Below are 23,479 nucleotides of genomic sequence, written 5' to 3'. Positions count from 1 at the left end.
GAGGTATAGCCTACATACACAGAGTATTTACAAATATGTATATGTAGTGAAAAATATTAATAACATTACTGGTTATTAGTTGTTCCTGTTGAAATAAGTAGCTGACTGAATGTGTTTGGACCCTTGGGTGAGGTTAAATGTATGCTGTGGGATCTTAATATGTGATCACTTAAACTTTAAACTTTCATAAATAAACTGTAAAGTCATCGAAAAAATCACGGTGACTCATTTAAGAAGCAGCTGGGTTGGAATATTTTTTTTTTAAAGAACAAATAGTAGAAAGTTCGAGACACATAATAATTCAGTTCTAGCAATGATTCTATTCCACTTCAGCAAACAACCATATGCAGAATGTCTTTGATATCAAGAAAATAAAATTGTACTTTCCATAGCCAGCATGCATGAGCAGTGGCCTTTATTATGGAGGAGAAATCAAACATGTATATTACATTGCAGTACCAATGAACGTCACACAGCAATGCCATGAAAAAGCCATTTTCGGTTCCCCAAAAGAACCTCAGAAACCTGAAAGGTTTGAGAGGATCATTTTAATAATCTAAAGAACCCTTTGTGCAATGGATGTTTCCATGGATGTTCACAGAACCATATTACCAATAAATAACCTTTTTAATAAAATCAGAAATGTGCACATTATATCTTGAGTTGAAGACTCTCCCCACACAAACATGGCCATTACTGTAGTATTATTGTTGCATGGTATATATGCAAGCTGTTCAAAACAATGATTTAACCAACTGTATTTCATTGTAAGACATGTTTAAGAATTACAGACTTTGCCCCCAAGTGTTTTTGTGAAAGTAAACATTTTACTTTTTAAAGATCCAAGAGCAAAATCTAAGATAAATCAATTCTGTAAAGTTGTCACTAAAACTTTGCAAACCAAAGGTTATATACTCAAAGGAGAAAATGTATAAAAATGTGTGTGGTTTTTGAGGTCCAAGACAAATTGTGCATGTATCAAAACATGTGTTTTGGCAGATGTTCCAATATCATCAACCAGAAGTAAAGTTCATTATTGAAGCATCTCAAAAAACCATTACATAGTGGAATTCCTTTAAAATATCCCTTTGAAATGCTAACATCCTGAGCAAATCAATGTGCACTTTTACTAAATTGATATAAAAAAGGCATTAAAAGAATTTAAAATAATATGAACAAGTCCTTTCTGCTATGACAGGAAACAGTGTCCATTTGTTGACTATGCTGAGAGGGGAATGCATTCCGTTTGGTTCTTCATGTCCATCTCCTTGGCAAAAGAAACATCTGACTCCTGTGTATGCTTCACGGGCAAACTGAAAAAAAAAATATATATATATATTTTTTTATTAATTCATAATGATTTGTATTTATTCTTTTTATTAAAATATTGACTATTTGGCTGCAGCTGAATATCTTTTTCCGGGTTGCTATCTTTTGGTTATATAGAATGATATAGATAGCATGCTGATAATAAAAAGCTATCATGGCAGGACATTTACTGTTAAGTAAATGTGTTTTTAGTTTAGTTAAGTCTAAATTTAATTTGAATATATATTTAAATCATATATGTAATATGTTAAAAGCAAAGACAGTTTGCAGAAATTACTTGATTGTAATTGTAAATGATTGTCATCTTTATGTCTTGCACTTTTGATTCTTAAAAGATATATTAAGTCATATCATTTTATTTCAAAAATATAAAATTATAATAATTTTTTCATGCATCTCACCGTGCAGAGCATGAAAGCTTCAGCCTGGGCTGTTTCTCACAGTCCTGTACTGTGTCTGGTAAAGGGATGCCACTGGTCTCTGGGAGAAACAGGCACAGGGCTGCACCAATGATCGGCCCACTGCTGTAACAGATCATAGCTGGCAGAGGGATCCCGCCCTCAGGGGTCACCACCGCATTTATAATGCAGGCCACTCGGTAACAAAGACTAACCAGGCCGACGCACTTCTGCCTGCATACAGTAAAACACTTTTTTAGTGAGAAAGAGACTTCAAATCAATGTGCATGTCATGAACAATAATGTACTTTGTTGAAAATAAATTATTTATAGCAACTGCTTCACTGTCCTACAAAGGCAAAACACTATAATTACACATTTTGATTTCTGACTGAAATTTCTCTCAGTGTTTGTCGACACAACACCGGTTTGAACTAAAAACAGAAAACGTATTTTTTTAAATGTGAACTAAATATCCATTGTTTAGAATAAGTTCTGGCTTCTGGAAACCTTAAATCCAAAGAGGTGGGGTCATGATCGGAGACGACTATACTATGATAGTCGCAGGAATTAACAGGGTGCATCATTTTATAGTCCAAAAGAAAAAAGAAAAAAATCGATCCACGAGTATGAACGATGAACATGTGAAAAGAAAGAGAATACTTTACTAGTTGGAAATCTTGACCTCCAGGGATTTGACAGGCCATTCTGTTTAGTATAAGACTATTTTAGTATAGACTGTTTAGTGTAGGAGTTGGACAACGCAGTATGTTTTGAAGAAGACCTGTCCGATATTGTATTTTGAACCAAATTGAAAACTCCCCCTTTATTATGTCTTGTTCCGTCTATATCATCTCAGTGAGCTTTTATGAGGTTTTACGCATGAAGCAGTAAGATGAATTAATCGCTTTCCGACATTTTAGTGTGGACGGGAAACTTTTGGAAAACATTAGTGTGGAAGGAGAAAGTTTTGAAACGAAAACGCTGTTTCCAAATGTACTGGGTGTATGTAAGTGTAATGTAAATTGATGTAAATGTAATGTAGCCTCAGGGATGTTTACACGACTACGATGTAAGAAAAATAGAAGAGTGTAATTATTAACTAATCAAATTCAGTTAAACTCTGTAACAGTGTTTTATAAACTCAGTCAATCACTGCCTTCTCACTCATTACAGCAGATCTTGTGCAACAAGGTGTGCAACAACTACTTAACTGAACATTTCAGATTAAGTGTGTGAACATTTTTATCTACTGTCTAGTACTGTGCTGTTTGCTTACATACATACCATGGCCATTTTACCCACAATATTATGTAACTGATGAAAAAAGTGTTTTATAATGTCTACTATGAATCAGCATATTTTACTTTGAATGTCTACCTGAGTCTTGCACTGTGGATCAAAAATCCAATATCTCTCTCACAGTGCAGGAAATGCCACAGATGTTCTTTTGATTCGTATTGAATACTCTCATAAATCAGCAAATACTCAGACTGTCAGGATAATGTTTGGTTTCACTGTCTTTTTTTCATGTGTCTGCGTTTCTTGTCTTTCCTTACTGTTTAGCCTTGTTAATCTCCTTGTTGGTTTCTTTAGTCGACTAAAACTTGACTAAACAAAAACAGGACAAGGTTGATTAAATAAGATAAAAGTATGTTTGACACAGGTCTAAGACTAAATTTAAAAATAGCAAACAAAATTAACACTATTTCTGTTGTGTTATATTATTTATTATCTGTTGTGTTATATTTATATTATTATCCAGTAAATATCATGCAATCCCCTATGCATTTTTAGATTTTTTATTAAAGACCATTTAAATAGAATTTCCTGGTTTGTGCGTGTTGTTTTTGTGTTGTCGTGTTGTCATACATTTTAAAATGTTTTTTTTTTTTAAAGTGAGGAGCTGTAATATAGATACTTTTTGCAAAGGGTCTACATTTTCATTTAACAACAAAGTTTGTCCTTGCACATTTAATGATTGAGAGATCTGAACATTACCACGATAGACTCCAAGGTGTGTTTTGAACTTAGGGACGAGTTATCTAATTATCAATAATGTGTTTTATCAGGTAGGCCTGTCTGGATATAGTGTACCTTATTACAGTTGGGAACAGCTCAATCCCATAGAGCAGAGACACACAGGTGGTAGACTGCATACACAGCTTGCCCATCAGCGCCAGAGTCATAACAAGGGCAGGCATGTCTGTTCAGAAAGAGAGAATATTTCAAATAACAGTTGTCAGAGTGATATTCTTCTAATGAACTTACACATATAGCATCTACACTAAGCAATAAGCAATCTTAGATTATGATCATATGATGATTGTATTTCATACAGTGTCCCTTACCGCAGAACTTGGAAACGAGGAGGGACAGCATACAGGAAATGCCACTAAGGAACAGCGAGGCCATGCTGAACGGCCTGCGGCCCCATCGCTTCAACAGAAATGGAAGCAGCAAAGAGGGAGTCTCTGATAGTCCAGAGAAAAACTGTGCCAGGTAGATATTTACACCAAAACTTCCCACACTGAAGCAGATCCCATAATAAGTGAGAGCAGATGCAAAACTGTGAAAAAAAATTTAAACTGTGTGTGAAAGGATTGTGTGGATAATAGAAATATCTCTGAATGTGATCGGATATTGCCGGTAGTTACAGAGAAAATAAATGGTTCGAAATGTTTCCAACACTGAAAAAAAGTTGCTGCCTTAAATTTCTAAGTACAATCAACTAGAATGTTTAAGTCATTTCAACTTAATTGTGTTAAGTCTGTACTTAATCTATGTTGTACAATTGTGATATAGCCTATAGAGGATATAAAGTTTGGAATAATCCGAGGCAAAGTTGTAGTTTCCTCTAAAAAAAAGTTGCTGCCTGAAATTTTAAAGTACACTCAACTTGAACGTTTAAGTCGTTTAAACTTAAAATTACATTAAACTGAATTGAAAAATGAGTTGAATCTTGTATAGCTTATTAAACTTGTTTTCACGAGTTGATGCAATGTAAAAACATATGTTGTCATGAATTATTGATCATATAATATTTTAGTCACACTTGTCAGTGGGGTTTGTTGTTAACAGCCCCAAGGTTACATCATTCATGAAAACCGTTTGAGCTTTAAAAAACAACTCCATTAGGACATTCCTCAAAGTGCAAGGTTACCTCCCTCTGTGCCACATACTTAAAAATCCTCCAAAAAACACACGTGCTACTTTTAAAGTACAGCAACATACTTTCAAAAAGTGAAAATGAAAACAACAACTGAAATTGCATAACCAGAGTTAAACTTCCATACCCAATGTAACTCATGATAAACAGACGCAGCAGTATAGTATGTGATGTAAAGTTGGCGAAATTAGACTCCGTTTTAGAGGAGGTCTTCTCTGTGAGTGACTTCTGCATCTTACTGTCCACAGACTCCAAAAGCTGTCAATGAAAGGAATTTACAATTTACGTTTTCATGTTGCATGCACTTTCCATAAACATTTGACCAATTCTAGAGTACGAATTTGCATCTTACAAGATCCAAGTAGTGCTTGTCCTCAGGACTTCTATTTTGATAGCCCTCTAGTGTTTTCATCCTCTTATTAAGAAGCAGCCATTGAGGAGATTCTGGAAGAAAGCTAATAATTGCAAAATTAAATAAATATATAATGCAACACACTTTTTACATGCATTGAAGATTTTGTATTTGTTCTACTAACAAATAAAGAGGCAGAAAGAGGATCTGGGGGATGCCCAGTGCCAGATAAAACTGCATCCAGTCACTGGTCAAGAAAGCTACGCCAGCCAATCCCATCATTCCCAGACTGAAGATGAAAGAAAACAGGGTGGGTGGCCAGATGCGATACTTGGGGAGGCTCCATTCAACCCCTGAGAAACCAGATAAGCACTTTTATCAGGCCTCATAAATTAATTAATTGTGTCAAGTTATAGTCTGTACACTATGTTGTACAATTTTGATATAGCCTATAAGCTATATAAAGATTGGAAACATCCAATGAAAAAAGTGCAGTTCACTTTGTCAAGTTGCTGCCTTTAAAATTTGAGTACACTCAACTTGGATGTTTAAGTCATTTAAACTTAAATTGCATTAAACTGACTAAAAAAAATTGTTGAATCTTGTATAACTTATTATAAAGGTTGAAAATTGCTTAACTTATTTGATGAGTTACAGCAATGTTAAAACACATGTTGTCATAACTTTGATCATATATTTTTTTACATTGTAGAACATCTCCAGGTGCAAGACTGACCACAATTATTCTAGTTTATTTTAAATGGTCTATTTGTTGTCCTCCGGTGTTAATAGAGAACAAGAAGACACACAAGCGTAACTGTACCTAAACTGTAGGTGCAGATGTGGATGGCACAACAGGCTGCACCACTGATGCCACGGACAGTCAGGTACACGGGCTCATACGGCAGAAATGCCACTATCAGAGTAGCGACTGCATGGACCGCTGAGCAGCAAATGAGTAGTAATTTCTTTCCATATCTGATTGGAGGGAGAACATACACTTTCTGTTATTAACTCGTACACTTGTCGCAACAGCGTCTGACAGAAAGGGGCGATACCAACCTGTCAGATACAGCACCACCGACTACAGAGCCGATAAGTAAACCCGTCATGTATGTCGCTTTCCCATGAGAAAAATGATTAGCCTCGTGACACGTGCCATCCTGTGCCAAAACAGATACATAGCCTATGTAACTCGTGCTGCGCTTTAAATAGGCTATATTGTGCAATCTTAATTGGGCTACTCACACTCGCGAGGTCGCTGTGGTTCTCCGTCCGACTTGCTGTGATGTTGGAAATATTAATGTCCACTCTGTGATTCAAAGACTTAGCTATATTCTCACTGCAAGGCGTAATGTGTGACGTAAACACATCCACGAAAAATGTAAAGGCTGTGAAAAATATCGGTAAAGTAAGGATCAAATAAACTTGTTTTTGTAGTGGACCAACAAACCGACAAAAAGCGCCGTCCGTCTTCATTTCGCCGGTGCTCGGAAGTAAAGTTCACTTACAAAGAAGTTGTAGGCTATCCCTAAATAAACTTACGGTTAGAACGATCTTTCACTGAGAATCTGCATTTGAAACGTGTTAATGTTCCTGACATGACGGGACTTCTGACGACGCCTTCTCTCCATCCACTGTAGGCTAAGTCTTTCTGATTATGTGAATAGCACAGTTGTTGGTTACTTTGGACTCCTAGAGTTAGAATCTCTCACCAGTATGACGCGACGGGGTCAATAAGGCAAGGCGCAGGGACGCAACAACTGCACATTTGCTAAGGGGTTTTTACAAGATCAGTGTTGCGGCCCCCACTCATTACACCCCATCCCCGACCCATTATTGTTTTGACCCATGTAATCTTTTATTCAAATAAATAAGCTACCAAATTTTAGATTGGCCTACCCTACCAGTGAAAATTAAATAAAATAAGAAAAAATAAACTTACAAGTAATGGCCAAAATAAATTTTAAAGAACAAAGATTAAACAAATGAAATAAGCACACACCGCTTTAAGATTTTCAGGAAGGTATATCAGTATTCAGGTACAGGATAATCAAATGTTATAGATAATCACTGCATAGTCTTCCTCATATACATTAAATACTGATTAGTAGCTGCTACATCCAGCTGGTTGTTATCTCAGAATAAACCCCAGACAAGGTAATAAGATCCCGCTTATTACATGACTACTTGCCACGTAAGTAAATAATTAGACACGAAATATTGATCTGAGTAGAAATATTTTATTAGCTCTTTTAACAATGCAAAGCTTCCGCAGAGAGAGTTGCTAGCGTGGCAAGTCCAACTATAGACGGACATTTAAGTCCCAGCAGTGAAATTTTAGATTTATGTTAAAATTTGTCATTTGATGTTTCATAAATATATTCACAGTGCCATTACACACCTTGACAAAAAATATAATTACTGATTAATGGGATTAAATATAATATTATGAAGCATTGCTCAAAACACCATTATTGTTAATGTCCCACACCTGTGGTATCAATGTTGAGATACATAAAATAAGCTAATTTAATTACAATTTGACATTATTTCAAATGGAATTGTTTAATATGCAGATTAATTTACAGCATCTTAAAATTCTTTGTATTATTTATTTACTGATCATTTTTATGATTTTTTTAACTAAATGTGCCTGTCCCACACTTTTGAGTCCTTAAAGGTGCTCAAAGCGATGTCACGCGTTTTTTAGGCCAAAACATTTTTGTCACATACAACAAACATCTCCTCACTATCCGCTAGCTGCCTGTCCCCTGAACACACTGTAAAAAAACACGGTCTCTGCAGACACCCCACGCTCCACAAACGGCAACAAAAACAAACTGGGCTTACCCGCACCACGAAACATAACAAACTGTTCCAGACAATAACCGATAAGAAGTGTTTGGGGGTGCGGTTTGGGGGGTTAATGCGCGGATGAGGAGGAGGGAGGGTCTAGCTAGCCTTCGTTTTGTTTGACAATACTTTAAAAGTCAACAAGAAGTGATGTCACCCGACATCGCTTAGAGCCCCTTTAATGCAACAATGAAAAAATGCTTTTAATATGAAATGTTATTGAACTCAAACAAGTCTAGTTTCAATGGAAACAGAAATTATCACTACATTGCTGACAGACTGGGCCACCACAATACCTCACTCACAAGATACCAAAAAAATAAGGTAATCATCATCTTTTCTGCTCTAGTATTTATTGTGCATCCTTACCATTCAGCTTAATAATTTCTATATTTTGAACTACATTTTAAAAATAAATGTAAATTACTGTTGAATTCATGTATTAAGATGCTTAGAGTCAAATCTAATGTGGTAGGCCTTGCTAGCTGCCAATTAGCTAAAATATTAGCAAAAATGTCATTTCCGCCATGTCTTTACCGCAGCAAAATTTAGATGTTGCAGTAAAGACATTGTGTTGGGGTAGAGACAAATTCAAGGTTTAGCCTACTGTATATTAAATTACAAATATTCAGTATATTATTAGTACTGAAGTATATATTATTAGCCTATATATATATTAGTATATATATAAACATGCCATTTTTTAACCCTGTCAGTTTAACATTGTGTCCTTACCGACACAAGATGTCATTACTGCAAAACTATTCTATTTTCATTTTTTTTTCACATTTTCATTTGCCAAAAAATATTTTAACACTTAAGCTGAGATAATTAACAAATTTAAATTGCAACATCTGTCATAAAAAGTTAAATATGTTATATTTTGTGTGTATGGAAACAATTGACATCTAAGGTTACTGTAAATTTTTTACATGGCATAGAAAAAAACATGAAATTTCCTATTTTGTATATTGTTTTTTTATATCAGTATTTACAAAACTGCATCAAATTTGAAAAAGCTATTTAAATATATTAAATTTTTTATAGAAATTACTAAAGAAAAATTTATAAAATGAACGTTATTGTAACGTTGCGGTAAGGACACTTTTTAAGAAGATGACCCGAAAAACATAAAAAATAAACTTGTTCCAGATTAAAATCTTAACGACTACATTCTATTTTGTGTAAATTTTTATATGTACTGAATGTGATGTTTAAAATTGAAATTCATAGAGGTTGATTGATTTTTTTAAAAAATTGGGATAGTCAAAAGTGGCCGTAGTTGCAAAAAACACCGTTGCGGTTCAGGGCTTCCGTACTACAGTGTTTATTTCTTAAGATGTTAATTATTATTAGCATTCAGAGAAATTCAGAAAGAGGAACTGTAATGAATATAAAGATCAAAAGTCAACCGCAAATCAGATTTTGCAACAGAGCTGAGTGGTTAGCCTACATTTTGGTAACACTTTACAATAAGGTTCATTAGTTAGGCCTAATGTACTAACCGAGGAATACATTTGTTGCTGTATTTGTATCTTTGTTAACGTTAGTTAATAAAAATACAGCTGTTCATTGTTTGTTCATGTTAGTTCACAGTGCATTAACTAATTTTAACAAGATTTTAATAATGTATTAGTATGTTGAAATTAACATTAACAAAGATTAATAAATGCTGTATATGTGCAGTTCATTATTAGTCCACCATGCTAATGTTGTTAACAAATGATCATTATTGTAAAGTGTTATCGATATTTTATACATAATGCATAGTTTAGTTTTAAATACAAATTCAATACAAAATACAAACAAGTACAATAGATACATTTCCATGGCAAACAATGTTTTTTTTTTGTAGGGCTATAATTGTATAAAAGTCACAAGACATGCTCAAAATATTAAAATGTGTAGGCCTATCAAACAAAATTTTTCTTTTGTTGTGTTTTAACAAATTATTAATCTCAACAGTTCAACACAGTCCTTTAGTAAATTAAAATAAAGCAGTTAGCCCTTTTCATCAAGAATTAGATTGCCTACTGTCCATGCCCAATCCTGTTCCTGGAGATCTAGGCCTATACCTTCATGCAAAGTTCAGCTTCAACCGATCAAACACAACTGAAGCTAGTTAAGATCTTCAGGAGGATAAGACAGCTGTGTTGGATCAAGATTAGATAGATCTGAACTCTGCAGGTAGGATCTCATTCTCGTGGAAGATTTGGCACCCCTGCCTGTAGCCTATATTTTTATTTTATAAACGACTCATTAATGACATCGAGTGGCATCTCTAAAACAATTACATTTTCTAGAGTCTAAGCATAAAGACAAAGTCTCATAAAAAAGAAAATAAAGAAAATTAGTCTAAATCTCTTTTGCGATCACACGATAAGTCTTACACGAAGACTCCGTCAATCCATCACATCAGTGATTATGTAGGCCTAATAATGAGACTCCGTTCATCAGCGACCGTTACAGATTGAAACACAATTCCCGCCTACTGCGCTGTAAAATGCCCGCGTGAGTTGCGCCTCTGTTTTAGCACGCTCCAGGTGAAGGGGGTGCGGAGCAGCGCGCGAACAGTTTGGCTCTCTCGGTGGATATAATGGTGGTGGATATTAACGGATGGAAGGTGAGTGGCATTTCTTCCTGCCTCCGCCGTCGGTACCCTAAACATCAGGACCAAAGCTGTCTTCAGTCCTGCAATCGTTTTCGTGTAGGGGACCAGCCGTGTGATGATTTCCATTCAGATGTTTGCTAGGATTGTCCTACGGGGTTAAATTAGATTAGGAAAAATTGTAAATAAGAACAAAACAACAGATAAAACAAACAGTTAAAACTTAGAGAACCGTTAAAACTTAACAAAAGGTAGGCTACTGGCTGATTAGTAGCTAGTCTGACCCCTAAATAATTAACTTTATAAAAAAAACACGAAAATTTGATCTCTGCACAATTTTAATGCTCATTTGTGCTTAATAGGCTAAGCAAGAACATATTTCAGACTTTGCATTTCATATAAAGCCGTAATATACAGTAACAGGGTTTCCATTCTGTGTTCCAGAAGCTAATCGTGTTAACGTGCAAGAGATGCATGTATGCCATTCGTTAATCTCTTTCCTCTCTTCAGTTCCTGAGATGATACTGAAAATGAATATACTGCATATTTATGGACACACACCCATTATAGCTAGTATAGATAGCAATTGAATTTAGCCATTTACCCAGTATTAAATTATTATAAACAATTTACCCATTTAAATTACTTCCTTATTTGGATCGCCACATAAGACAGTTAAATACTCTGTTTATCAAACTGAAGTTACAGTAACTTACCTTTTCGTATAGGAACCTTGTTGAGTTATGAACTCAAGTGTGACAATAGGCCAATTTGTAGCCAATAGAATTGTGTTTTAGAAATGCTGAATCTCCCTTGCCACTAAAGCAGAAATGTCTTCTTGCTAAAATGTATTAAACACTCCTGATTATGTTGCTCCACATCCATCAACATCAGTGACTGCTCTGTCTCAAGACTGAGGTTGTTGCATCTAAACTAAAGGATTTAATTGCGTAAGGGATCACGCACGTCTGCAGTCTATTTGCATCACTGGCCCACAGCCCACATGTCCTGGCGTCTGGAGGTTTGCTTAACTTCAATTAACCAAATAAATAATTTAATGGGTAATTCATAAAAACTGATGCTCCTACCATTCATAGGCATTTCACAGGTTTTATATGGCTATACGGTAGGTTTATGATTAAAAACAACATCACAACAAATTACTGACATCATTACAGCAATATGGACATTTCTGTGCTGGAGCAGAATGCAGAAAGTCCTATATTGGACCAGACAACACTTTGGCCTTGTCTACACTCTGTAAATCTCAGCAAGGATGATAGCAATCAGATGTGATTACCTTTATGACGTCAATGGATTGTGTTTCATCCTATACTGCAGAGTCACTGCTGTAAATACGAAGCTCTGATACAGTAGATCAGAAATAAATACTGCATATATTTCACAGAAAACAAGTGGTGTTTTTTGAGATTAATGCCATGTTTTATTTCTTTCACAGAAACCCTTGCATCTCACATGGCATTTACCCAGGGGCTTTACCATTTCTCTACTACCATTCTGCTGGTGTTCATTACTATGGGAAGAAGAACATTCAGGTGCACGTAGTACAGTAAATAGACTAAACAGTACCTCCCTTTAGAAATAAGAAACATGAAAATGTACAAATTGTCACAAATGTGAGACCGGCAAAGGCAAGAAATTTCTCAACGTTTGAAGAACCTACAGTAAATGGAAACATGGCCTAAATAGAAGCTTTCAGTTTCTAAATATGAAACAGAATGGTTGGTAACTGGCTTTATTTATTGGTTATTTACACTGAAGTATAGAGAACTATTATCATTGTCTAACCGTAAACAGATAAAATTCTATTTAGTTAGTTAAAAATGTACTTGCATTAACTGATTAACTTTATGTTCAGATAAACTTTCATTTCTCTCATTGCTCTAACTGAAGATTGTTCGACACAATCAAAAAGAATGAAGAATGTTAAGGTGCGTAAAATATACATATTTTAAACCAGTCTCTCTAAACACTTATTAAAAATCTCCATTTTGTCCAAACTCATTCTTTAGTAACTTCACCATAACCATACAGTCATGTGCCAACCTTCAAAACCTATCATGCTTGATAATGCCAATACAATTGACACCACCAACACCACAAAAGTGATCTGGATGCAGTTTCTGTGCATTCAGTGTTTCAGTGCTCACTTTGGTTAAGTACTTTCCATTGTCACAGATGCAGAAACGCATCAGAAACGCACAAAATCCTTCAATGACATTCTGTTTCCCTTCATTCTTTCCTAAACTTACCACCAAGAAGGAAATGTACATCTCGTTTTTCTCCTATCCTTCATACTGAGAGCTAAGAACCTTTCATCAAACCAGTATACCTCTGTTAATATAACAATTTTCAAAGAACGCTAATTTCTTAAGAAAGACAAAACTCTCAGGAAAAGAGCAAAACTACATTTACAGAATTACAGAAACTACCTCCAATCTTTCTTCTCACTAATTCCTTGGGGAATGCTATCGGCCAGCACAAGCATGGCCTTCCAGGCAGAGTTTAGACCTCTACGGTGTTCATATTGAATGGATTACTATCTCTTACAGGCCGTTAGGGTTGAGTTGAAAGCCCTAAGTGCTGCCTTGAGCGCAGACCGTGCTGCTGGAGGATAAAGGCAGGGTGAAATGACTCTCAGTGCTAATGCAGCAGTCTGGAGACTCGGCCACCTCTCCCTCTTTTTCACAGATGGCAGTCATTGGCCCACTGAGAATGCGGCAGCGGCTGTTGTACCGACTGCTGGCTGCGGAAGGTGGTGTGCTTGAACGCCCATATTTTAGGGTTGTTAGTCCGGTGGTAAGGCGGGGCAAGGCTCCCTCCATACGTGCCCACTCTTCAGGCGCTCTCCTGCTGCTTGTCGGAGAGATGCACAGTTCGTCAGCTTGTGCACACTCCGAATTAGTCCTCTGGAAACGGGGGTCTGTACATTTGAGAATCTCAGTGGCCGACATGCGGAAGCTGTACTCTGAGCGACTGCCCTTCTTAAGTAGCAGAGCTTTAAAACTGTCATTGCTTGTGGTTGAGCGCCGCAGGCTGCGCTGAATGGAGCTGGTCTGACGTGGTAAAGAAGGTAGGCTGGGGCAGGAGCCGGTTGGAGTGACAGGTGGTGAAGGGGGGTGGCTACGGCAGCGTTCCTCTTCAGAGTCGCCACGGCCCAGGACCTTCCTCTTTGACCTGGGGATTAAAAAGACAGTTGGACAGGTTCTCAGGTAAGCCTTTGGCATGGTTACGGCATGTCTTCTTGATGTTGTTGATACCATGAGTGGGTAATTTCCATGTGTAGCATTTTTGATCTATAAATCAGTGAACATGAGACTTGTCATTTGTTGTAGGGCTGTAGACAGGTTCCTCTGTCTACTGAGATAAAAATGTTAGGTTAAATAATTCAGAAGTGATTCAACATATTAATGAATATCTAAATATGTATACAAATGTGTAGCATTGTATTTTCAGGCCTGAATGTTATCAGATAACATTAAATACCAAGGACGCTGTGAGGTATTGGTAGAGGTGAAGTGTGTACAGTTTTTGATGTTTTATAATACTTTTTCGTACATCAGTTAAATATCCTTCGAAAACTAAGTAAACCATACGTGGGTGGACAAATGTGGGTTTGAACGGATTTGCTTATTAAATGGCGTGAGTTTGGGAACGGGACCATTGGTTGTCAAACGAATGGCAGATAGGCAGAGTAATTTTTGAAATTCAGTCGATAGATTAATTATAAAGATTAGAAATTCCACATTTTAACTCTAAAAATAAAAAAGATACTACCCTCTTATTGCTTTTAATATCTTGTAAGTTGTGATAAATATTTTTTTATATTCTGCTATACCCTTAGAAAATAATTTCACATTTGCATTTAAATAATTCCACTTCTACCTTCATGTTTTCTTAAAAGTTAGTCCATCACGTTCCCTTAAGGTTGTTTAATAGGAGCACTTGAATGTCAGATCTTTCTAGGCATTAAACTTTGATTCTCACAAATAAATGATGACAAATCCTCTTAGAATAACACTGCATCATGTGCTTTTTAGTTCTGTCCTGAAACTCTATGATATAGTCATACCAGAATAATCTTCACAGCTCTGTGTTTTCACAGTGTGTTTCAGATTGTTTCATATATACAGTCCATTAAACTTTTAAACTAACAAAAGGTGTGACACCACAATACAAACACCATAAAACAGAACTTGGGGATTAGAGGGTAAAAAAGAGGATAATTAATTATTTTAAAGGAGCTACTGGATTATGGGTGTAATCTGACCCTAGCCAAACTACAGGTACACAACACCAGCCAGCGACGTTACTTGCCAGTTTACTCCACACCTGTTATTGGATGTTCATGTTCTGTCTACGTAGACTGCTCCAGATGACACATTTAGGCAAATGATTCAACAGAAATGCATGAGCACGACACAACTCCAACAATATTAAAATTGAATGATTAAAAGATCACAGCTTGTCATAAAAGTCAGTATAATACATGCTGTATAGACCATCAAAGATACCAAGATAAAACATAAATTAATAATGTTTCAATAAAAAGAAATACTGAAAGGACTTATACATAAATGTGATTTGCCACCCAAAAAATTTTATTAAAAATGTGTTGCATACATTTAAAATTGTATTATATAATTTATATATTATTATATTAATCGTTTATATAATTATGTGAATAGTTCTGATGAGAGAATGAATAGCTTTACAGGCTCATTTACCCGTTATCAGGGTTTAGCTCCAGTCAGAACTAAATTAAATTCCAATTAAATTCTTGAATTTGAATGAATGTACTGTAGCAAACTCAAAAGCCAAAAATTAAATTGAATTGAAAGTATGTAATCTAATGAAATTGAAAAATTCATGTAACTTTACATTGAGTTGACTATAAGTATAGTTTGCTCAACTCTATTTATCAGAAAAAACAATGTAATTTCTGATGATTTGGTCACAAATTCCTATGAAATTATCATGGACAACACAATGAGGGGAGGTTGAATATTCTGAACTTTTCTGAATAAACTGTCACATGTTTTTACAGGTCAATACAAATGTAATACAATAATGCTTTCTATGCAAATGAATAAAACCCTGATTTATGTTGAATAGTGCAAGAGAAATAAACAGTCTGACTGATGAACTTATTATTATTACCTTTTTGAGCACAGCCTTCAACAGTTTGTATGCTCGTGTTTAATGTACTTGTATAAATAAAAAATGTGTAGGGTTTACTGGCTAAATAAAAAAAAACATCACATTACCTATGGATGGCAGCAAAGAGGTCCTCTGTTGTACGAGGACGAACAGGCGTCACCATCTCCTCCACAGTCTCTCTTATAGTGTTAATGCCAAATGTGCTTTCAGAACTCGAGTCAAAAACGGCACCTACAGCCCACACAGAAACAAACAAACAAACAAACACTCAGCTTACCTCTCAAAGTGGGAAGAAACAATGAAGACTGAGCCTACACTGAGTGTAAAATCGGAAAGGCATAAAACCCATGATGCATCCGACATTTTTCTGCTCTTTAAATTATTCACACTCTTTTGGTAGTCCTGCTGTTGTGCAATAACTGCACTTTGGTGAGCACTAAAGAGGCTTGAGAATATTACAGTCTAAACCCACTAACACACTCAAGGGCTCTCATTCAACTTTCTTAGCTGATTCAAGGGTAACTAGTATTATAACATAATGCATAAACAATCAGAGAGTTGGGTTAGAACCATTGAATGTGTTGATATATCAAACCAATTTACTTTTCATTTTAGATCCATAACCTAATAAAAATAATATTGTCTAGTAATTCATGCAACACAAATTTCAGTTACACATGGCTCTGCTTATGGATGTAAAGTTGAATAGTAAATTCTAATTCATGATCTTTTGGCACATTCATTTGTTTGGCACACTAGAGGGATCCTCAATACACAGAAACTTAAATTCTTAGTTTTAGGCTAGTAATAAAAGAAGCCCTTACCATTTTCCTCATGTTCGTCCTCTTTAAAGCTTATGGATCCTGAGCTGCTGCTTGAACCATCATCGGATGTGCTTTTATCATCACAGAGCCCAAAGTCTTTATCACTCAGGCTGAGGTCATGCTCATGAACAATGAGATCAGAGAGTTGTAGGTCTTGGAGACTGTTTGATGACAGCTCACTACTGAGAGACAGTCTGCTTTTGATCACAGGGGTTGAAGAGTCCGAGTCACTCTCTTCCTCTACCTCAAGGTCTAAAGGAACTGCCTGCAAATTTACTGTATTTGTTGGAGATGTATCATTCACTTGCCATGACTCAAGTGTCTCTTGTGCTTCATGAACCTGTTGAAGCTTGAATACATTAGAGACAGGTAGGTGCATAATGGGTGGTAAAATAAGGGAAAGATTGGGCTTCTTAGATGATATTGGAGGTTTCTGTTGCAGCTGAGAACTTAGAGGAGAAGCTGAGGAGCTTGTACACTGCAGAAGCTTGTTGGTAGATACAACTGCACATGTCTTAGAAAGGTAATCTGGAACATTCTGCCCAGTATTGCTGATATGTTCATCTGGGCCAGGAGGTATAGAGCCAGTAAATGCCTCAGGGAAATCTTGTATAAATTTGTTCACTGAATATTCATGTTCAGAAATTTCAATGGCATTTTCTGACTGACCAACACAGCTGGCAGTCACTGTTTGCTCTGTAGTCTCAATTTCTGGGGACTTTCCTGAGTTTGTTTCAGAATGGTTATGTGCCTGGTCATCAAAACGGACTGCTGTAAAGTTATCTTCTATTTGCTTGGGCTTGACAGGTCGTAGCTGCACCATCTGAAGAGCTTGGGCAGTGATTATTGGTTTCTGTCTCTTCTCTCGCCCTCCAGTGTGACTGTTCAGTCTTTTTTCAATTTCTACAACCTTCGTAGGTCTAAGACAACTCTCTGTCTTCAAAATGGCTGAAGTTTTAAGATTCATCTCAAGTAATGGTGGAGGAGGTGGAGGAGGAGGAAGAGAAGATAAAGTGCTCAATGATGGTTCGGAAGAAAGAAGTGGAGGAGGTGAAGGACTATTTGTACCTTCATTGCTTGACAGAGATTCAAAAACCTTTAGTGGGGGAGGGGGGAAATCTAGAAAGTCACATTCTTCAGGTGTTGTGGATGAATCTGAAAGGGAATTATGTCTCTCTTCCAAGGCAGGGGACACGTCAGGTAGAGAAGGAAGAGGTGGGGTTGGGTCTATCATAGGTTCTGTTGGAGAGCAAGAAGCAGGGCTGGATGACCCATATGATTCCGAAGTCATATCAAGTGGAGGTGGCGGGATGTTCCTGATAGAATCTGATGTGTTGGAGGACAGGGATGTAGAGGAGGATGACACAGAAGACCGCAGGGAGGACTTTCTTTCAGGCACTTTTGGTTTTGGCCTCCCCGCCGGCGACTTTGCTCTTATTAGAGAAGTAACGGGAGTGCCTGCAGTCGGAGTGATGGACTGACTTGAATAACCACTTGATGGTGACGTCAGGCGATGAACCTTGTCAGGTGAGGAAGCCAATTTTGACTGAATCCCACTACCGTTGAAGTGGGACGATGGGAATCCAGTGTTGTTGGCTACATTGCCAATGACCCCTTGATTCTCTTCAGCACTTGCAGATTTTGTGATTTGGGGCGAGAGACCCTGGTCGGGCCGTGGACCAGGGTAATCCATGTAGAAGTCCCATGACTCTGCATAGTCCGAGCGCTGACTGCTGCTGTCGCTTTGTGTGGGTGTGACCGGACATACAGCAGCTGGTGCGGACATCCCACTGCTTGCTGCACTTATGGTGCTCTGGCTTCTGGGTCGGAGCACCCAAGGGTCTTCAAATCTACCACAGGGTGTCTGTTCGGAGCAAGATGAACTATGAGTTTTTAGATTAAGCTCTAAGGACTGCTGGAGGCTGGAGATAAACTGCTCACTAAGCACTGAACCACTGTGGTGAGGCTTCCTCTGGGGCTTGCGCCTTAAGGAGTCAGTCCTTGCAGGAGGGAGTGGAGGCTTCTTGGCTTTCCGCAGGGAAATGCTACGTGTCAGTGAGCGGTTGCTTTGCAGACTTGCATGGTCACCTTCGCTGTGGTGGCCCTTGCACTCGTACAAACTGTGCCTTGCATCCCCCGCTTTATTGATGTAGCCATGACTATGTGACTTCAAACCAGAGTCCAGGCGCATGGAGGTGTAGTAACCTTCATTGTCAACAGAGAACAATGAGCTTGTGTCCGTCTTGCTGGGAGAATGTTCCTCACTGTTGTATATATGGCTAACAGGTGAGGAGCAACTTGAGGTGAAATTGTCCTTTGGAGAAACTTCATATGTCCACTGGTCAGTGGTTAGTGTGCTGCAGCTTTGATTGCTGCTCTCTGAGAAGTTGGAATCCCTGCGGACACAGTTAGGACTGCTGCAGTTTCTACCGTCAAGTGTGCTGCACTGGGACTCAGTCTCAGTATGGATCCCTGTACAGAGTGAGGCTGTGGATTCATAACAGGAGGAGACAGCTGACAACGAGGTATCAGGTACAGAGTTCTGTAGAGCACCACTGAGACTGAACAAGCTTGGGCTATTATTTTGATCAGAGCGTTGGTAATTTTGATTTTCAGCAAGCTTGGGGCTGTTTAAAGAATTGCTTCTGGAGTCAGACAGCATTTGCAGTGATGATGAAGAGCCATGCTGCATGTCAAACTGGTAGGACGAAGAGCTTATAGAGCCAGAATTCATTCTGTAGGGGGAGCTGTTGTACTTTGGTTCACTGTGTTGATGCGAGACGCGAGAACCTTGTCGTGGCAAACTGCGAAAGCTCTGATCACTGTCATTAAGTTGAGTGTAGCCAATACCATTACAGTCACTTATGGTGGAAATGCTGCTTGAGGAGGAGACGCTGGCCATTTGGGCGGCAATTCCATGGCCTCTCTGTGCTCTGATTCTGCGTACTGAGGGAGGAACAATCTTCAACTCTTCTGTTTGGCAACTTGAGTCTCGGGTGTCTGAGCGTCTCAGGGTGGAGTTTACACTTCCCACTCGACTGAGGGTGGAGTGCTGATCTGCCATACACATGGAATGAATTCTGGAGTCAGCTTGTTCTTTATTTGCTGTAAGAAAATAGTAATTGGAATTATAGATGCATGGTGAATGTTTGATTATCTTTCTTAATTATTCCAACTAAACATTTATACATATCAAAAAAGGATTAAAATACAGTAAATAAATATACTATATATTTTAGTATTTAAATAATAATAATTAATATAAATCTATAGAATTTTAAGCTCCAACATTTACTTTAACCTAATGTATTCAGTAATTTTATTTTATTTTATTTTAGTGTTGTGTTAACATGGCAGTCATCTTGGACGGTACTGACACCTAGTGACTAGGGCTGTCACTTTTGTGAAAAAATCCTGTTCGATTTTTGAGACATATGTGTTCATTGAATCGATTGTAAAATCGATTTTTCCATGTCTAAAGACGTTTCCATTTTCAACAGCAAATATTGGCAAATCCACGGACAACTAACAGGCATTAGGACGAACGTAAGGAGGGCGCTTGAGACGCGCACAAGTCAGCAATATTTCTGATGATTTATTGGCGTGAAGTTTTTTGCAAGGTGACAAACAGGAGTGCAACATTCAAGGATTGAAATGGACACACGCCAAATTCGGATAAAAATTAACTTTGGCGGGTAACGCTGTCATATCACGAGCCAATTTAGCGTGTTTCTATGTTTACTCACTTTGCTGGGGAAGTTCGTGTAAGCCAAATCTGCGTGGATTTAGCGCAAATACGCAACTCGTGAGTCCTCATGATATATTAAATACAGCGTGTTGCGCAGAATCTGCGCATTTCTGGCTTGCTTGAAAACACACACGTCACTAAGCAACAAGTAACGGTAACAACGCGCTTGTTCACTTGCACTGAAGCAATAGCGAATATTAAAAAGCATTTGGTTTAACATAAAAGACATTGTTATTTCCCAACATCCTACATGTTCTGTGCACTGTATTGATCTGTCACACTAAAACACATTTTTGGTAAAAAAAAAAAAAAAAAGGCAGTTAAAATCGATTCCCTATTTTCGTTTTCGAAACTTGTGTTGGTTGGTCCGATCGATTGTGCAATCGATTTTCGAACGTAAAGTGACAGCCCTACTAGTGACATAAATCCAGTATTTTCAATTTTCAATTACCAATGTCAAGTTCTTTACTAACAGTCAGCCTTAGTCAGAATAATGCATTTCCACCACCAAAAATTTCAAACAGTAGCTTTTCACACATACAGTATTTACTGGTAAATCACCGGTAAATCAACTTTTCAGAAATACCAGTAAATCAGTGCTGGCAATTTTCCTGTATGAGAAGTTTTGCTTTACATTATCAGTAAATTACCAGTATGATTGTACAAGGGGAGGATGTGTTGCCATAAAAAGTTTGCTTTGGGCCAACCATAAAGCTCTGTAGGAGCTGTTTAAAGTATTCCATTGTTTTTAACTGTTTTTCTATGTAAATATGTACTAGACCGTTAATTGCACAAAAAGTCTCATGCTCGAAACACTGCCATTTTTCCATTCATCAGTGCTGCGGCTGTGGCAGTTACTTTTTTTACTAGTAACTGCTGTACTACACTAACTATTATTCATCTCATGTTTTTAACAGCAAACCTACATTCTGTGTGATCATCCCTTTGCGGCTGTCACAAAAAAATGTTGTCAAACAGGTCATGTCGGCCCCTATGAGGTTAAACACTCAATGTAAATATGATATGACTGGACTAATTTTAGGAAATTGTTTTAAACCATTATTTAAAAAATTACTATTCATTCCTTCATGTGGAATATTTTTAATGTTGGAAAAATTACTTTGATTTGGCTGAGAAGGGTGCGACATATATGAATGCTACCATGAATAGGAATCATACCTAATTCAGTCTGGATAATGTCAGGAACTCCTGTTATTGTCTTCCTTCTTTGCACCCTCTTGGGTCTTCGTATTATGGTATCAGTGTTTGCTAAGGAGCGACGGAAACTGGCCTGGCGGTCAAAGTTCTCACCTAAAGATGTAAGAACATAGAAAACCAGTGTTCATTAATGGTATGCCTCATGCAGAGTTCACAGCACTATATTGTAGTTAGAGATGCACAATATATTGCCAAAAAATTTCAGTATTTGTCCATTTCGGGTATTTGGGTATTATGTATGCTAGCTCATTTTTCCCATTTTTTCTATTTTATGTTACGGCGTTGCCATATGGCAACAATTAATTTCTACTCATTTCCTTATTATTCAGAAAAAAATATATGATTTAATTAAAAGGGCAGGCCTTTAGGTAGCCCATGATGAGCTGTTTTTAAGTCTCATGAAATTTGAATGTCCCTCCAAAACTCTTTCCCCCTGTCACCCTCAAACACTCCAGTAATTGCTCTATTAACCTCATTTCTAAACATCTCTTCTCAAGGGGGATTTTTTTTGCAGCATCTCTGATAAGTACATTAGATTATATTATTCAAAAATCAAGCTTGTCTAACATAGTTTTACTGTAAAATTGAGAAAATATCAATGTTTCCATATGGCAACGCTGTACCACAGTGGAATTGCAGTAATGTATTTCCCTATATAAATCCCTGGGATTTTTTATAGATAGTAGCATCAACAATATGTTTGCAGTTATTTATTTATTTGAAGTGTCTATTGTTGTATAGTTGTATTTATGTATACATAACAAATTGTTTTCTTCTTTTCAGAAAATGAATACAGCAATATTTTACGGAAAGGGCAATAGGACGAGTGCAGAGTTAGCTCTTCCATGTGATGAGAGTGAGGATGAGTTAGCCGAATGATAGGGATTAAATGATATAGACCAAAAAAATATATTTTTAGTATACATGAGTTCCAAGTATATAAATCTATTAATTCCCCTCAAAAAAGATTGAAGCTATTTCATGTAATAAAAACTTATTTGAAAAATATTTAATGGTTAGAACATAATGCGTACCATAGAGGGTTAAGAGATTACCATTGCTGTCATCTAATGCTCACTTAAAGTTAATATTTAAAACACAAATAATTTAATAACACTGATCACAAATCAATATCTATTTTGCTTACTGTAAATTATATTGTTTTGATGCCTAAATTCACTTGTTGCATTTATTATGAATTTTTGTTTTTATTGTTTTATTTTAAATTCTTTTAGACAAAATATGTAGTATAGAATATGGCCACTTAATGGCGTGAAAATAATTTTTGGCAAAGTGATATAATTGGCCAGAGTTTTAATATTGGTGTATACCTAATTGCAGCAGAGAAGAGCTGAAATATTAGAGGAACCCACTCTCCTAATCTTAAATCTGTCATAAATTCTTCTCGTAAAACAAGTATTTCCTAAAAAATATATATGTGATTATCAACAGAGCTGTTAAAGTCACTGCTCAAAAAACTTAAAATGCTATTTCATGATTTAACAATGGAGGTACCTGTAATGTTGATGGGAATGACATCAGTGGTCACCGATTGAGACTCCAGTCTCATTTTCTCCTCAGGAGTAGGCAAAGGTAGACAGTTGGTCCAGCTTCTCTGGATGTCCATGTCAGAGCCGTAATGCAGCAAAGGGGTCTGAGGCGGCATTGAGTACACTAGTTGCTCCTCTTCATTAGGTGAATCTGAGGCCTGAACACAACAAAAACAGACTGATTTAGTGAGATCAGGATTCTGTGAATGATAGCCTAGCCAATGCCCAGTGACAGGTATTGTCTGA

At 37.0% G+C, this 23,479-nt stretch overlaps 2 protein-coding genes across 17 annotated transcripts in view; both read right to left on the bottom strand.

Annotated features, from left to right (window-relative positions):
* Positions 1 to 23,479, bottom strand: part of nhsl1a (NHS-like 1a) — a 152,534-nt gene that overhangs the window by 77,019 nt on the left and 52,036 nt on the right. For 10 of the 14 annotated variants that reach the window (XM_077239831.1, XM_077239833.1, XM_077239834.1 and 7 more), the window contains 5 exons: positions 23,199 to 23,391; positions 21,645 to 21,776; positions 16,718 to 19,822; positions 16,001 to 16,124; positions 12,134 to 13,910 (listed from right to left, as the gene is read on the bottom strand). In XM_077239831.1, coding sequence (XP_077095946.1) covers positions 13,310 to 13,910; positions 16,001 to 16,124; positions 16,718 to 19,822; positions 21,645 to 21,776; positions 23,199 to 23,391 — 4,155 coding nt within the window. In that variant the 3' untranslated portion in view covers positions 12,134 to 13,309. Of the gene's footprint in view, positions 1 to 12,133; positions 13,911 to 15,050; positions 15,100 to 16,000; positions 16,125 to 16,717; positions 19,823 to 21,644; positions 21,777 to 23,198; positions 23,392 to 23,479 lie in introns of those variants that run through there. The other 4 variants (XM_077239842.1, XM_077239840.1, XM_077239841.1 and 1 more) reach the window with 4 other exon arrangements.
* Positions 381 to 7,372, bottom strand: LOC143747230 (solute carrier family 22 member 6). 3 transcript variants are annotated; one of them, XM_077239847.1, is made up of 11 exons: positions 6,794 to 7,370; positions 6,497 to 6,639; positions 6,311 to 6,411; positions 6,072 to 6,226; positions 5,433 to 5,601; positions 5,249 to 5,351; positions 5,024 to 5,154; positions 4,079 to 4,296; positions 3,825 to 3,933; positions 1,731 to 1,961; positions 381 to 1,313 (listed from the first exon to the last, which is right to left on the bottom strand). In XM_077239847.1, the coding sequence occupies exons 1-11, from the start codon at positions 6,849 to 6,851 to the stop codon at positions 1,220 to 1,222; spliced, it is 1,512 nt and encodes a 503-aa protein (XP_077095962.1). In that variant the 5' UTR covers positions 6,852 to 7,370; the 3' UTR covers positions 381 to 1,219. The 3 variants fall into 3 exon arrangements, with proteins under 3 accessions (XP_077095962.1, XP_077095960.1, XP_077095963.1); XM_077239845.1 differs by having other exon boundaries at positions 6,497 to 7,371; XM_077239848.1 differs by lacking the exon at positions 5,433 to 5,601 and having other exon boundaries at positions 5,249 to 5,340; positions 6,497 to 7,372.

The sequence above is a fragment of the Siphateles boraxobius genome, unplaced genomic scaffold (genome assembly GCF_051911475.1).
Source record: "Siphateles boraxobius isolate OS27281-9 unplaced genomic scaffold, OSU_SipBor_1 22, whole genome shotgun sequence".
Taxonomy (NCBI): domain Eukaryota; kingdom Metazoa; phylum Chordata; class Actinopteri; order Cypriniformes; family Leuciscidae; genus Siphateles; species Siphateles boraxobius.
Note: the sequence above shows the minus strand (reverse complement) of the source record. Positions and strands in the feature narration are given on the sequence as shown.

Excerpts from the sequence above, each read along its gene's own strand:
- LOC143747230 (XM_077239845.1), bottom strand. The coding sequence starts at position 6,727 with ATGAAGACGGACGGCGCTTTTTGTCGGTTTGTTGGTCCACTACAAAAA. Across the intron at positions 6,227-6,310 it reads GGTGGTGCTGTATCTGACAG|ATATGGAAAGAAATTACTAC; the intron begins GTTGGTATCGCC and ends CCCTCCAATCAG. Across the intron at positions 5,352-5,432 it reads CTCTTTCTGCCTCTTTATTT|CTTTCTTCCAGAATCTCCTC; the intron begins GTTAGTAGAACA and ends TGCAATTATTAG.